This window comes from Xiphias gladius, chromosome 16 (assembly GCF_016859285.1).
Source record: "Xiphias gladius isolate SHS-SW01 ecotype Sanya breed wild chromosome 16, ASM1685928v1, whole genome shotgun sequence".
In the NCBI taxonomy this organism is placed as follows: Eukaryota; Metazoa; Chordata; class Actinopteri; order Istiophoriformes; family Xiphiidae; genus Xiphias; species Xiphias gladius.
The window spans coordinates 26,777,328-26,793,365 of record NC_053415.1 but is presented as its reverse complement, the minus strand read 5'-3'; the positions used below and the strand labels follow the sequence as shown (position 1 = coordinate 26,793,365).

General features: G+C 45.4%; 1 protein-coding gene across 1 annotated transcript; it reads left to right on the top strand.

Annotated features, from left to right (window-relative positions):
- Positions 1-1,039: 1,039 nt before the first annotated feature.
- On the top strand, positions 1,040-9,247 carry nyx (nyctalopin). The gene is made up of 4 exons (XM_040148897.1): positions 1,040-1,061; positions 2,740-3,026; positions 4,546-4,850; positions 8,419-9,247. The coding sequence occupies exons 1-4, from the start codon at positions 1,040-1,042 to the stop codon at positions 9,245-9,247; spliced, it is 1,443 nt and encodes a 480-aa protein (XP_040004831.1).
- Positions 9,248-16,038: the final 6,791 nt, after the last annotated feature.

Genomic DNA, 16,038 nt, shown 5'->3' with positions numbered 1-16,038 from the left:
AAAAAATTGTATCGATCGCCTCTCTCATCAGATCACAGCGCTGATGGCCTGCTGATCCTCTAATCCATTTCGACATCTGCATTTCTGATAAGTTTTACGCCCAATTTCATGCTGTGTGTGTGTGTGTGTGTGTTGCAGGGTGTAATCTGTGTTTTTCTAAGTTACCGCTCCGCCTCAGCAGTTTTGATCTGAAAGCTTTGCTTTACTTCTGTAATCCTGCCAGCCGCCTATCTCCATCTCCATCCCTCCCTCCCGCCGTCGCTCCATCCAGGGGATTTGACCACCATTAAGAGATGGCTTTTTGGTGTTTGTGTGTGAGGCTGGGGGGGGTGTCAGCCAGAGGCATCCCGTAAGCTCTCTCTCAGTTCTGCGGCTGAAGGGGCACCGTGCAGGCTGACATGGGACTTGCAGGATGGACACACGGGAGAAAACTCGGACTGTGACTTTGAACGCACATGGACGCAACCGTCCGGAAAGATCCACAGGTACGTCACTTCTATTTCTGCACCTCGGTCGGTCTTTCCTGTTTGCCGAGGTTAACGGGTGCGATTACCAAACGGGGCTACTGGGGCCACTGGGCCAGAGCCGCTGTCGGGGGCGACTGGTTAACATTTCTTGTTTGAGAGTCAAGGGAGCTCAGTTAAGAAGCAGGAAACGACCACAGAGACACAAATCGACCAAAAAGAGAGACAAGACTACTACAAGGAGATGTAAATGACTACTAAGAGACACTAAACTCTTTCAGTCTGTGCCCAGCTGCCCGTTTTCTTATGATCCACGTTATGTACTGTAAATCCACATCCACAAAGATTATAAAAGATTGTGACCCTGTGCTTCCCTGTTACTCCCTGTAAAAGTTAAGCGTCAAACTGAGCTAAAACTACGTCTTAGGGACCAAATCGCTCAGAGACGTCCAACAACGGGCTTTGTCACACAGTTATATAATTCATACTAGTTCATCATAAGTGCTACTGTGCTCTTTTTGTGCCATTTCAGAGCTTCGTTAATCCTGGCATGTCCCAGATGAGCGACTACAGGAATGACTGTCATCACTTTCACTGGTCAGTTTCAATCCCTTCACTCTTCTACTGTTTTTTTTTCTCCCTCTCCTCAGATGTAAAAATGCTCTCAGCTCTCAGTTTCCTCGCACTGCAAACCCTCATTCCTTCATTCCACCGCTCAGATTGGTTTGCTCCTTAACGGGAAGATTTTTTTTGGTTTTGTTTTCAACAAACCGCCCAGAAGTTAGGGTTTGCCTCCATCAGACCGCTTTTGCATCTCGGGAGACTGGTTGATTGACTGGCCGGACTCGGGCTGACGCGGACTGGATCGAGGCTGAAATCCCAGACACAGACAACGCCTGTTGTTGTGAGGCTAATCTCTGATGTAATGTAAGCTCTTCGCTCTTAATCACATCATCATTTCACCGGCAGCTGGCGAAGAGACAGTTTGGCCCTCGACCTGCCAGTCAACGTGACTCCGGCATCAAATCAACCGGCGTCCTTATGTTGCTGCAAAAATCAATGCCAGCGTTTAATCCGGGGAAGGGGAAAACCGAGGAGCGATCTGCCTTTTGTTTTTTATAAATGTACTAATATCAGTATGTTCTTTGCAGCAGTAAAGCAGACTAAGGAAATTATTCATGAGTATTTTCTCTACTAATCGAATAGTTGTTTGGTCTATAAAGTAACAGAAAATAGTGAAAGTGCCCATCGCAGATTCCCAGAGCCCAAGGTGACTTCTTTTGGATGTCTTGTAAAACCCCAAACTGGGGACAACGACAACGATACAGAAACAGAGATATGCAGCAAATCCTCCAACCGGAGAAGCTGGAACCAGCTGTTTGGCAACGTTTCGCTTGAAAAAGTGCTCAGACAATTAATCGATTATCCAAAGAGTTTCCCATTTAATTTCCTGTCGATCAACTCATCAATTCATGGTTGTTTCAGCGTTAAAGCAAAGGCGGTGCTGTGGCTCCTGGAGCCTCCTACAGCAGCTTTATCACATTTTGAGCCTCATTCAGCGAGGAGGTGAAATCTCATTGCAGAATACGCGCGGTTCTTATTGATCTCAACTGAGGAGCTCCAACGACCAGGGGGAAAGAATGTTGAGTGAAACCAAAGTGAAACGCTCAAAAAAATAAGTCACCACAAGGTCCACGCATCAGCCGCACCAGAGCTTTCGACCGCATCAATCAGTCTTCCTCAGCAGATGAAGTTGCCCGGTTTTCATGTAATTGGAAATGTTCAAATTTCCATTTTTCCGAGCATCTCTCATCATCTGAATCCAGGTTTTCTCAGAACGTTCCACAGAAACTGAAGCGTAATCAAATAATGTGAATTAAATTGAATATTGACTGACCACAGGGTGCTGCGGAGGTTCACATGGAAACTGTGTTCTCGGTGGGTGTCTAGCTGAAGGAGCGCTGATCAGTTAGCTGATCGAGAGAAAATCAGTCGGCAACTACTGTGATCAGTTGGTTACTTCAGAGCTTTTTTTCACTTTCCTTTGGACATGTTCTGGACGAAACGATTCATCTATTAATCCAAAAAAATAATTGGCCGATTAACCGATAATGAAAATGGTGGTTAGTCTCAGAGTAAGTCTGTCCATCGCTCGTTCATTTCCAGACTCCGGTTTGGTTTGATTCTTGTCAAAATATGGGAAAGCACTCCGCTTTTTATTTTTTCTCAGACTGGCTTGATGTCCATGCCCCCCCCCCATCTGTCCTGCTTTCAGTCTCTGTGCTGTGCCTGCTGCCTCAGGCGGTGCTGGCCCGGTGGGCGTGCGTTCGGGCCTGTCCGGCGTCCTGCTCCTGCACCCAGGAGAAGAGCTGCAGCGTGCTGTGCGACCGCTCCGGCCTGGCTGAGCTGCCCAGAGAGTTTCCCTGCGAGGCCTCCGCCATCAACCTGGACAAGAACAGGCTGAGGTTCCTGTCGGAGAGGGCTTTCGGTACCCTGCCCTCCCTCAGGTCTCTGTCTCTGGACCACAACAACATCTCCTTCATCACTCCCGGAGCCTTCAAGGTCTGCCGAGTTTTCGTGCTGAAGTGTGATTGCATTAGTGGGATGTTTCTAGGAATTTGTACTGAAAAAAGAAAAGCAAGGTATCGTCTGCTCCTTTTCAAGCAACAGTACTACCTGTTGTTGCTGGAGCTGTATTTTCTTGGTTTGCACTAAACTGTGAGGGCGTTTTGCTCCGTCAGTGCGGGCAATAGTAGTTTTTGGTAGATACCTAGACAAAGTCAGCGTTTCCTGTGCCGGACTCCAGAGGGTTCATCTGTATTCTCATAAAAACGGTGAACATCTCTTACACTTGATTTGAAATAAACCAGTTTGAGAAGAAACCACTCCGAGAGCAGGAAGCTCTGTCAAGGCTGCAATAGTCTATATATCTCTGGGTTTCAATGACAAATACTGTTTGGTAACTGCATCAATACGTGTTCAGTGAATTTGATTCAGTGGCTCACGAGAGGCAGCAGAAGCAAAGAGCTGCTTCATCCAAGCCAAAAAACAGACAAAACCTCTTCTTACGTACCGATGCTGGTGCTCCAACCATCACAAAATTACATCTGAAAAACCAGAACAGCTTTACACAGGTTAATCGGGATAATACACAGATCGGGAAATGTTTTCTACCAAAGATTCAAAAAATAGATTTTTTTTTCCCCAGTGATTTAAAACAGCAATGATTTAGCTGATGGGTTTGGGTAGGATTATGTTTTTTGGAGTGAAATGCCTCTTTGAGAAATCCTTCTTTCCTCCAGGTCTGCACCAAAAACCAGTCACTTGTTTATTTGCTCAAATTCCCACAGAGGTTCAGTTTAACCTGTTGTGTTTCATCCTGCAAACAAACAAATGGGCAGTGATGGTGTCGTGCTGGTGTGTAACAGAAGCACCATCAACCTTTTTCTCTTGAAAGCAGCTTTGGCTGAAGATGGCTTTAGTTTGGGGTCTGGCACGATGAACAGCACCTGGTGAAGCTTGTGGTGGAAGAAGCATTCGGATGCTTTATTTTAGTAAAAGTACTAATAGCACACTGTAAAAATACCCCATTATAAATAAAAGTCCTGAGTTTAAAATGTTACTAAGGTAAAAGTATGTGAGTATCATAAGGACCATGTCCTAAATATTTCAAAAGTAAAAGTCATCTGCTGATTATTTTTATCTTTTGATCAATCTATCAATTCTTTGATTTGATAAGATAATAGCTCAAAGTTTTTTTCCTCAGCATTAATCAGAAAGCAAAACATCTGACACGGCAGTCAGAAGATTGATTATTGATCGACTGATCAGTTTTGATGTGCTGTTGGGCAGCTTAATCGTTTACAGCGGTTTGTATTTTATGAACTCTTCATATGTTTTGTGTGCAACTAAATAAATGTCAATAAATGTAGAGGAGCAAAAAGCGAAATGTGGCGAAGAGGAGGCAGAAGGTTTGATGAAATGAAAACCCTCGAGCCAAGTGCATCAAACGTGTACGGCACTCGATGTAAATGCACTCAAATCTGCATATCCAACACGCAGCTGCGCCTCTGTCCTGCAGGGCCTCTCCAACTTGGTGGAGCTGAGGATGGCGCACAACGACTACATCAGCTACCTGCACACACGAGCGTTCACGGGGCTGAAGAGGCTGGTGCGCCTGGACCTGTCCGACTGTAACCTCTTCAACATCCCCGACCGCATCTTCATAGAGCAGACGGCGCTGAAGGAGCTGCTGTGCTTCCAGAACAACTTCCGGAGGATCCCCGGAGCCATCAGGGGCATGGAGAACCTGACCCACATCTACCTGGAGAGGAACAAGATAGAGGCGGTGGCCTACAACTCCCTGCTGGGCCTGGGTAGTCTCAAGTAAGTCACAGGCCGGAAGCGAAAGTTAAACCTGAATGATTAACCGGCAGGGTTATTTTGTCATTTAGCATTAGGAACTAACGCCTACCTACTGCCATTACTCCTGGGAAGGGTTCCATACTAAATTATGAAATAAATAATCACATGAATTGTGTGAAATGTATAAATGAAACAAGACATTGTGAAATAATTTATGAAGTAACTCAGCTCATTATCATGAAATGTTTTACAGGACTTTTTTGCTTTTATTTCATGATCGAAATCTTCATTTCAAAATTCAGTTTCAAACCTCTGTTTTTATTTCATTTTTTTCCAATGGCACTTTTATTTCCTGTCTCTCTTTTCTATTTCACGATGTCACATGTCATGACGTCGGTGTCGTCACTGCCCTCTCACAAACGGCCGCTACCAAATTTACCCAGTTGGCCCCTGGAACAGCAACGTCAGAGTCCTTCTGAAATCATCTTGATCCTGCCTCCGCTGTAAATAAGAGACAGTCCAGAGACGGGAAACATCTCCTTTCCTTTAGCTTAACAAGGCTGCGCATGCTACCTGCCTCACCGGCTGACCAGCCGTGCGGGTTGGGAACGTCATGGGACGACTCAAGATGGCCGCCGGCGCTCTCTTTATGCCGCTGCCTCTCACTCGTTACTGGAGGCTCCAGCTGTCTTCGCCAGTAAACTCTGACAAAGCTAAATAGAAAGGCACAAACGCTACAGCTACATGTCTTCAGAGACGTCCTACGACCTAGCGAGCAAAGTGTTTGCTAAAAACCCCTCTTAGTGGCTGCTATACAGGAGGGTAGTTACAACAAAGTGTAGTAACGACTTGTACTGCGCTTGTTCAGCGTCGAATCACCTTTAACAACAGACTTCTTCACATTTCTGTACTTCCTTAGTGCCAGAGCTTTCGGAAAATTGTGACTTTCCCAGTCGTAATCACGACTTGGACGTTGACGTGAACGCTACAGACGGGTGACAAGTTAAAGGAGAATGAGTGGACTGCCCCCATCCACGGGGCACGAGGGGTCACTGAGTGGTCACTGGATCTCAACCCAACGCTCATGGGAGAATTTGGACCGATGTGTTAGACGGCGCCCATCCCCAAAACACCAAATGAGGGAGAATCTTTTGGGAGAATAGGAGTTCATCCCTCCAGTGGAGGCCGCAGACTTGGAGAATCACTGCCAAGGAGCACTGAAGCTGTTCCGGCCTCATGCGGTGGCCCAACACCTGACTAAGACTTCTGTTGGTGTTTCCTCCGATGTGTCGCGTACACGGCAACATTACTCAGTGCGACAGCCAGCGTTACCTGGTTAAATCAGAGTTGCTCCCGCCACATTCTGAATCTAAAGATCTTCCGACAGAGACACACAACTCTGCGTTCGCCAACAGGAGTTCGACAGAACAAGCCTCGATAATTCATTTCGTAACGCGTTTTTAAAATGTATTTCATATCGGTGACTTTGGGGTTCCTTACGTAACATGTGTTACGGGAGGACTTTTGAAAATAAGAACTCGCCAGAAGGCAGAGAATCTTCTTGGTGACTTACAGTCGCGAAATACAGGAACGACTTTGTCTGAGAAAGGTCTCGTCCGTTACAGTCAGCGCGAACCATGCAAAATCAAAGCCGTGTTCCTGACTCACTGACCAGAGCCCACCGCCCCGTTCCGACCCTGGTGGATGGAGGATAAATGACCACATCAATGCTGCTGAAGGCAACAGCGGCCTCCTTTTATACAGCGACAGGGGGATACTCCCTCCGCTCCTTTGTAGCTGTGCGTACTGTTTATACTGTGGGAGGATTTTCACGTATTTCGTCCAGCTGGACTTTACACTGTGCGCCGCTTTCCGCTTCCGCTGCGGTTGCGCGCGTCAAATCGGATTTTTGCTCTCGTCGCTTTCGTGTATTTTATGCACCTCACTTCTTTCTTCATAGCACAGTCCACATTTCATTTCAAATCTTTATATCCCATGTCACAACGAATTTCACTGTCTGGAAATAGACTTAAATTTACATTTTTGTTCTATTTCATTGTTTACTATTCCCTTACTTTTGCTCCAATTTCATTCCCATTCCTCTGCGTCGCATTTGTGGAGCAAACGGCAAGACTGCAAACTGCATAAAAACAAACCGATTCTGATTCTGATTTTGGGCGTTCGGGGTTCTTGAAGTAAGAATCCCGCTCTGTTTCTACACAGACGATGTCAGAAGCATGTGGGGATGATGAATGCTAAGTCCAACATTTTCCAGATGTATATCAATCTATGAATTTTGAAATCTGTCTTGTCGTGGTTTACAAATTAATGGTAGTTTAAAAAAATAGAAATGCTGTGTTAATTGTGTATTATTAATACACTAACCTAACTTAAAATCATACTGTATTTTGTTTTTGTTGACAGGCCCCGTACTTGGTGGTAGATAAATGTTTTATGTTTATCTTCACTAGAAAGGGAACTGTCTCATGTATAATATCGGATGTAGTTTTAGGATAGTGTTGAGAGTAAAAACATATTGTTTTTGCTAATTTTTGAAAAGGTGCGGAGGAGTTTTCCGTGTTTCCTCAGCCCTGAGCGCCTGCAGTCTTCCTCTCAGGCTGCAGGTGATACTGCCGCCTGTCAGAGGGTCGGGCAGTAGCCTGTACGCAGCCTGAGAGGTGCAACCCAGGGCAAACAAAGCCCCCCTCCCATTCTACACAGCACTATCACAGATTCACTATCACTATCACAGAAACTGTGTATTAGTCCCGAGCAAATGCTCTATTTATATATCCAATGTCTGAGTAACATTTGCTAAAAACTATAGTGGCCAGCTGTTTCAGGAAATCAGAGTCTGTTTTAGAAATGAGAGGAAATATTTTTAAAGATTTTTTAAAAAATATTTATGTTTTATGAAGGAACAAATGATCTTAAGGCCAAACACTGGATTATGAGTCAGAAAGTACTGAGGGATAAAGTAAAACATTTTGAAGTCTTGTTTTTTCTTGGGATTTGTTGACCATAAAAAAACCTAGAGTGCCTAATCAAATATCTAATCAAGACCAGTCCAGTCCTTTAAGATACTGATGCTGTTGCGCATCTCGTTCTCAGCACTCGGTCACGTTTTCGCCGCCTGCCAATGTGTCTGGATGGGAAAGCTTCAGTGTCTTTGCTGCAGCTCCGTCATTCTCTTCCTCCATGATCATTCTCCATTTGCACATTTCTGGTTTTTGTGCTTCAATGTTGGAGAGGGGCTGCAACTAACTATTATTTTTATTATTGATTAATCTGCAAATTACTTTTTCCAAAATCAAACCAGAGAATGTTTGGAAAATTGACTGAAACAACGAATCGATTATCACAAACACGGCATATTATTTTTCTGTCAATCGACTAAACGTTACAGCTCTAGTTTGGAAAGCGTTTCCTCAATGTTTGTGATTTCACTTTTGCCTTCGTTTTGGCCGTAGCAGTCACATTTATCTGCAGGTTTGCAGACACCTAAATCTCCCCGATTGAGTTGTTCTAAAAAGGACTTCTTGTGAAAACTAACCTTTTTTTAAACTCCTCTGTCTTCTTCTTATCTCAGGTACCTGAATCTCCAGGAGAACCGGATCAACGTGATCCACGACCAGGCCTTCCAGGACCTTGTGCGGCTGGAGAATTTCTACCTCAATGACAACCTACTGTCTAATCTGCCCCGGCTCGCCTTCAAGGGCCTCAGCTGCCTCAAGATGCTCAACCTTGGGGGGAACCAGTTGACCAACGTGTCCAAGACCTGGTTCGGTGACCTGGTGGAGCTGGAGATCCTGTACCTGGACAGGAACCAGCTGCTATACATTGAGGAAGGCACTTTTGAGAACCTGACCAGCCTGATCACGCTGCACCTGAACAGCAACAACCTCACCACCCTTCCCTTCCCTGTCTTCCAGCCCATCTACTTCCTGGGCCGCCTCTACCTCTTCAGAAACCCCTGGGAGTGCGACTGCTCCCTCGAGTGGCTGAAGGAGTGGATGGAAAGCTACAAGCTGGTGCGGGACGTCCCCTGTGCCTCACCTTCCTCTGTGGCGGGACTGGACCTGAGCGAGGTGGTCTTTGCCAAGGTGAACGGGACGTGCGTGGACCCTGGGGAGCTGAACCTGACCACGGCCTCCTCAGAGATCGCCTCCACCACGGAGAACCGCTTCAACAGCCTCATCTCCAAGCTGCTCCAGCAGGAGCTCAGAGAGGAGATGGGGAACAGCACCGAGAGCCTCCGCAACGGGACCCTGCTGGAGCTCGAGGAGGGGCAGCTCTCTGCAGGGGTCGGAGGGCAGTGGGCCCAGGCAAGCCAATCACTTCTCCGCTTCATTGTGGTGTGGCTCGTCTTTGGTTCCATCGGCCTGTCAGATTTGAACGTCTGTCTTTATTGCACATGAGAAGCGTGGAACCGGGGGAACAGGGAGTAGCTTTTCAAATTGCTGAAGGGATAAAAGATGTTTTCCTTTTATGGAAGCCGGTTCGGAGGAATACTCGTCCTTGCACGGTTGGTTACAGGTGTGATTCTGCCCTGCCGAAAACAGGATTTGGGGATTTTTTTCATCCAGTTGAAATGTGCAGTAAACTGGATATGTTCAGCTCTCTTCACATGAAAGGCTCACAGCGTAGATGTTCACATGGGCAGTTTATATACAATAATCTATGATATTTATAGATGAACTGCTTACGTAAGGTTTGAAATCATAGCTACGTGTCTGATACATATCTTTCCTCCTGGTTCATAAACTGCTCTGCCAAAGCTGCTCGGTCCTAGGATTCACTTCCACGGCTCCAGCGGCGGGTGTTGATTCCAAACTGTGGATTACTGTGGCGACGTGGTGAAAATGTATATGTGAACTTCCACCTTTTGTTGCATAATGCTCAATTTTAATTAATATTATGTAATATTCATAGCATTACAGTCTGTTACGAGTGTTTTATTTGTCTTTTCATTCACATCTACTGTATGTGTAAAGTCAAAGGAGATCAGAGGTCCTATAGTTATCTCCTAAACAGATGTCCTCTCTGCGCGTTCCTATTCACTCAGCTCTAAATGTAGGTTCTGCAGCTTTTCCATAAAGCATTAATCTTCTTATTGCATGAAACTCAGTGTCGTGGCTGCTTGTGCATGCTGCCACGTCCTGGAGGGACTTTTTCTCGTTGCTTTTGCCTCCTACGGCTGGATGGAACGGACTGTTTTCCCCATACGGACACGATCGCTCCCTATGCAGGGGGGTGCAGTGGGTGCGATTGCCATGTGTCAGGCTGTGGATGGGGGAGGGAATAGTGTCAAAGCATGTCAGAAAGGCTCTCAGTGACGTTGCCTTGCAAATAAATGAACTGTGTTGATTTGCAGCATATTCTGCGTCCTTCAGAGTTTATATATGTCCACTGATGTGTAGCCCAAAGAGTACAAAAGAAAATCCCTTTTAACACCAGCCACTGCTTTCTTTTTACCCTGGTGGATGTAAGTAGTTTGAGTTGACAGCCAGTGATCCAGTTCCGTCGTGTCATTAGTCATAATGCTCTGTCACCATATATTTTTTTAATTAAAAAAAAACAAAATGGCTGTTGAACTTTTGACTCGTCTGTGACTCCTTTGAGCCTCGGCAGAGGCGTGGACCCTGTTCCAGCGGTGAGCACCAGTTAATCTGCACACTGGCCCGCTGGCCATCTAATGTGGGATTAGGCCGGGATTAAAACAACTGTGGAGGCTGGACGCTGCATCTCATCCCTCTCATTTACCGTCGTTCTCACACAGCCGTTCTTAACCTGGACCAGTGCAGAGATGTAATAAAGCAGGTTCATGGAGTCTCTAATGTATGTGGGCCAAAGTCGAAAAGGACAGAGGTGTTAGAGAGGAGGTACCGTGGTGAACTCACTGTGTTTTATTTTAAGGGAGAGTGAGGCAAAGACACTGCGTCAGGTGAGAGGGACAGGTGCATGCAGGTGTCCCGAAAAAAACAGGAAGTTAATTATAGTAGTTTGGCTTTTTATTAACATGATATACAGTTGCAGCAGCAGTGGCTGCGACACACCGGTAGGCAACTTTAAAACCTTTATTGCACAACTCAGTCAGATCTGAACACACAGACATGATGTACATATTTTTAGATTCAGTGGGATTTACACTTCCTGAGGATTATCATTAGATCCGATGTCCATCACCAATAAACGTCCATATACTCCGTGTGGCTGCAGAATTTGCCTGAGAATCATCACGTTTCTAAATTTTCATTAGCATGAGTTTTAAGTGATAGCTGTCAGTACATCTAAAGGTACATACACACAGGGACTGCTAACAGCGAATTATGCATACTACATTTTCCAAAATGAAACAAATACAGTCTAAAAAAACGGGGCTCAAGCTGTGGCCCACGGCCTAACTCAGTGAATCAATGATAACAATACACTTCCTCTTTCTAGCAGAAGTTCAAATCTGCTCATGTAAGCGAAGACTTCATGTAACGATATCTTAGAGACTTTGTAGAAAGAAGTCTAATTACTCTGATATTTAAACTCTTATTTTAACGAGAAGGACACACTCCTGCAAAGGCCAATTTCAAACAGCATACACCAGTCTTCAGAGAAAAAAAGTCAAATTCATAGTAAATGATCCGGATCTGCCCCAAAATGTAATGGGTTCTTCCCTGGACCGCACCCCGTCCCCCCACCAAGTTCGGTGCAAATCGGTTCAGTACTTTTTGCGTAATCCTGCTGGCAAATAAACAGACACGAGCGAAAACATGACGTCCTTGTTAGAGGTAACTAGGCTCTGATTGTGCTACTTTCAGTCCAGCACCACATCCCCGAACGTCCGTGACTGAGTGAGTGATGATGTTACGCCATTGGTGGGCGGCCGAGTAGTGGAGTTTCCCCATTGGCCGTTGCTCTTTAAAAATGAATTGGCGCAAACTGATTCTGTTACGTTATGAAGGGGCGTTTGCGGGCAGTGCTGCCAACTTAGCACCTTTGTCGCTAGATTTACCGACTTTTCAGACCCCTTTTAGGGACTCTTTTTCTCAAAAGCACCGTGGAGGATCCACCGGAAAATGAATCCCATGAAACAAACAATGTGTGTGGTGAACACCAGGCGCTGCTCGTCACCTGGCTAACACCATCCCTACGATGGAGCATGGTGGTGGTAGCATCCTGCTGTGTGTGTGGGGGGGGGGACTGGCCAGAAACGAGGGAAGGATGCATGCACACAAACACAGAGAAGAAAACCTGCTCCAGAGTCCACACGACCTGAGACCTGGGTTTTGGTTTACCTTTCAGCACGACAATGACCCAAAGCCATGCCAAGACAACGCTGGAGTGGCTTCAGGACAAGTGTCTGTCCTTGAGTGGCCCAGCCAAAGCCCAGACTTAAACCCCACAGAACATCCTTGGAGAGACCTGAAGATGGCAGTTCACAGGTGCCTCCCATCCAACCTGAGAGGATCTACTGTGAAGAACTGGATAAACTGCCCAAATCCAGGTCTGTAAAACTTGTAGAGATTCAACCAAGAAGACTTGAACCTCTAATTGCTGTCAGAGGGGATTCTACAAGGTTCTGAATTAAGGGCTTGAATACTTTTGTAAATGAGAGATTTCAGTTTTAGATTTTTAATAAACTTGCAAAAATTTCTAAAAACATGTTGTCACTTTGTCACTATGAATGATTGAGTGTAGACTGAAGGGCAGAAATGGCAACTTTACCCATTTAAAATTAAATCCACAACATGATAAAGTGAAGGGGTCCGGAAACTTTCTGAAGCCGCTGTAAGAAACAGTAGGGAAGCACCTTTTTGAGTATTCAGTCTACCTTTCTCTTGCAGTACCTCAGTTCTTAGACTCGCTATCCATTTCCCTTCCGAGGTGAGGTGGGGCCATTTCGCTTTTCATCGAGCGCGATAAAACCTTTCCCCGGTCAGTGGTGCCGCTTTTTTCACAAGTGCTGCGGGATTAGAGTATCACAGTAAAACACGGCGTTCAGGCTGCAGTTCAGTCTCACCACTCGCTTGGATTGATTGAAACCACAATCACAGATGCCTGCTTGAGGGAGGGGTCAGCCGAGCGCGCCTTCGCCCGAGGGACGTTCACTGTGTCCCAGGGTGGACGTCGATGGAACCGGACACTTTGAATTGAATTTTGCCAGTGAGTGTTCTGCAAGCGGCTCGCTGATCGATCGACTACTCGTCAGGGTTGTGGCGGTGTCCCGGTGTCCTGGTAGGTGGGTGCACTCCTCCGGCGCTGACCGGGGACGCGCTCCTCCCGCGGTGCCTCAGTGCAGGCCTTCGTCTCGTCGTCTCCTTCTGGACACGCTTCTCCCTCCAGCTCCATTTATACTCGTTCTCTTCGTAGCTTTAGTTGCGTGAGCTGTGGCGCTGAGCACGACGAGCCGTGTGTTCCCTCAAGCTCGTCCTTCAGGCAGCGCTTCTGCCCCAGGCTGCCTGGCGCAGGTGTAACCGGGTCTCCCGCTCGCAGATTACTTCACACGAACGACTGTAGCATGGTTGTCTGTGGTCCACAAGGTGTGCGCCCTCCCCCCCCATTACACCTCCGGCTCTAGCCCGCTTCATGCTTCGAAACCTCCTGTTCTGGGATATGATACGTAATGTGTAATGTGCGTATCTACAGATCCCCAGCGTGAAAACGTCGACACTCTTACTCCATCGCCACAGGTCAGGAGACCACGAGGCAACGTTGCGAGTATGAATCTAGACTCACTCGGTGAGAGGTGATAATTGTAAGAAAAGCCACAGACTGTTGTATAAACTAAGCCCGGCCTCCCTTTCTCTTCTCCAGGCCTTTGTTTCTTTTTTTTCCTGTGTTTTTCCTCTTGGCGTGGGCGTCAGAAAAAGCCTCACCTTGCTTCTTCGCTCATTCGCAGTTTTGAGAGAAGTATCCTTAAAAGTAGCAACGCCACACGATAAACGTTCTCCGTTACAAGTGAGGTGTATGGTCACATATGTAGGGCTGAATTTATGTGTTTACATAGAGGCCCTAGGTCAAAGGTCCTCGGAGGAGGCCTTGCAGTTTGAATAGGAGGAAATGCTTTGGACGTAAAGCCAGAGGTTAGTGACGTTTTTCAGGAAAACAACTGCCTCATTTAAGAGTCGGTGGTCAAGGCTGCTTTCCAGAGCGGTTCACTGGCTTCACAACCCTCTCACGAGCAGATCTGCAGATGCTTGATCTGACGCTGTGCTTCTTTGTAATAAACCTTTATATGCAATCGAGACGGTGTCAGCGGAGTCGCCTTCATCCTCTTCACATCATCATCACCACCTGATAAACTACACAAGCAGGAGTGCTGATTATACAGAGAGGCCGGGATCAGGTGTATGTTATTGTGTCATCGGGTCATTAAGACGTAAGCAGTACTTTAATGATGCAGTCGGTCCAGGTGGTGGGGATTTTTTTTTTTTTAGCTAATTCTTTAAACTGTTGGGTATTTCCATCCATAACAATACCTAATATTAAAAATAAATAAATAAATAAACTGATCACATATTCTGTATGTGAAAGATGAATCTGAAGAAGCAGTCGAGTAAAAAGCACAATGTTTTCCCTCTGGGACGCAGTTGAGTACAAATATCGAGCAGCGGAAAATGGAAATACCCGAGTAAGAGCAGAACTTGAGTCGGTGTGAATAGTGAAACAGTTAGTTGATTAATTGATAGACAGGAAATTAACCGGCAAGTTTTGACTGAACCATCGTTTTCAGTCATTTTTTGAGGTTCCAGCTCTGAAAAATGTCAGTGTCAGCTGTTTGTCTTTGTCTTCTCTGATATTAAACTTGAGGTATTTTCTGACATCTTACAGACCAAACCTGAAGCTAGACGACTACATTTATACTGATCGATATCAATGATCATAGTAAAGGTTGCAGTGCTAATTCTGCTACTTTCTACCACTGCTAGTTCATCAAAGCTTGTTTATGACGAGACAATGCCACTAAGGAAACTCGTGACTTCTTGAATGAACGGAGAACACGATTAGAGCCGACCCCACTAAACGTCACCTGTGGCCGCGGCAGTAACGATATTCCCCCACAGATAGCATCCTAATAATACGAGTCCTCTGCTCATGATTCTAGTGTTTTTGCACGTGACTGGGTTGTAATTAAAAGCTGCCCGTTTCACATGAAGGTGAGTTGACAGTGGTAACCGGTTTTATGACGCGCATTACCCAGAATCCCGTGGTGGAAAGTGACCGAGTACATTTACTCAGCTACTGTACTTAAGTACAATTTAGAGGTACTTCCACAATATTTCTATTTTAAGCTACTTTCTTATTCTACTTGACCAGACTTCAGAGGAGACAATTGTACTTTTTACTCCTCTACATTTGATCTGACAGTTATTAGCTACTTTACAGATTTAGATTTTAAATTTAAAAAAAGCATAATTGTAAAAAAGCTTCGTAAAAAAATGAAACCAGTGGTTCTCAACCTTTTTGGCCTGTGACCCCTTAAACCAGTCTGTGTCTCCTTGTCACCTTCCAGATGTTTCTGAGCTGGTAGAAGTTTCTTCCTGTCAACTCATCAGATGGTTTCATTTAAATAACTTGAGAAAAAAAAGAAAAGATTAGAGAAAAGTCTAAAAAATAATTATACATTTTTATTTTGAAGTTTATGTTTTATTATTCTTTCTCTCCCACGAATCATCTGACGACCCGTCAGATTTACCTGGTGGCCCTCTGGAGGGGCCCGGCCCCCAGGCTGGGAACCAGTGGACTAAACTCTCTCCCTGTCTCTGACGTAGTTAAAAGCAGCTCCAACAGTAAAATGTATCATATTAACAACCTGAAATGTCCTATAAAATATACAGTAGGGCGGCAACTAACGACTGTTTTCATTATCGATAATCTATGGATTAATTTTTAATTAATCAATTAGTTGTTTGGTATCAACAGTGAGGAGTAAACAATAATTTCCAGCAGCCCAAGGTCATGTCTTCAAAGAGCTTTCTGTATTTGACCAACAGGCCAAAACCCAAAGATATTCGCTTTACTACAACATAACGTGGTAAATCCTCACACTGGAGAAGCCGGAACCAACAAACCTTTGGCACTTTCGGTTAAAAACAGACGAAGACAATAAATTGTTTATTAAAATAGTTTCCGATTATTCCCCTTTCAATGGAACTAATCGAATAATCACTCACAGACGCCTTGTTCTGCAGGAAAAAGGCGTCTGTGAGTGATT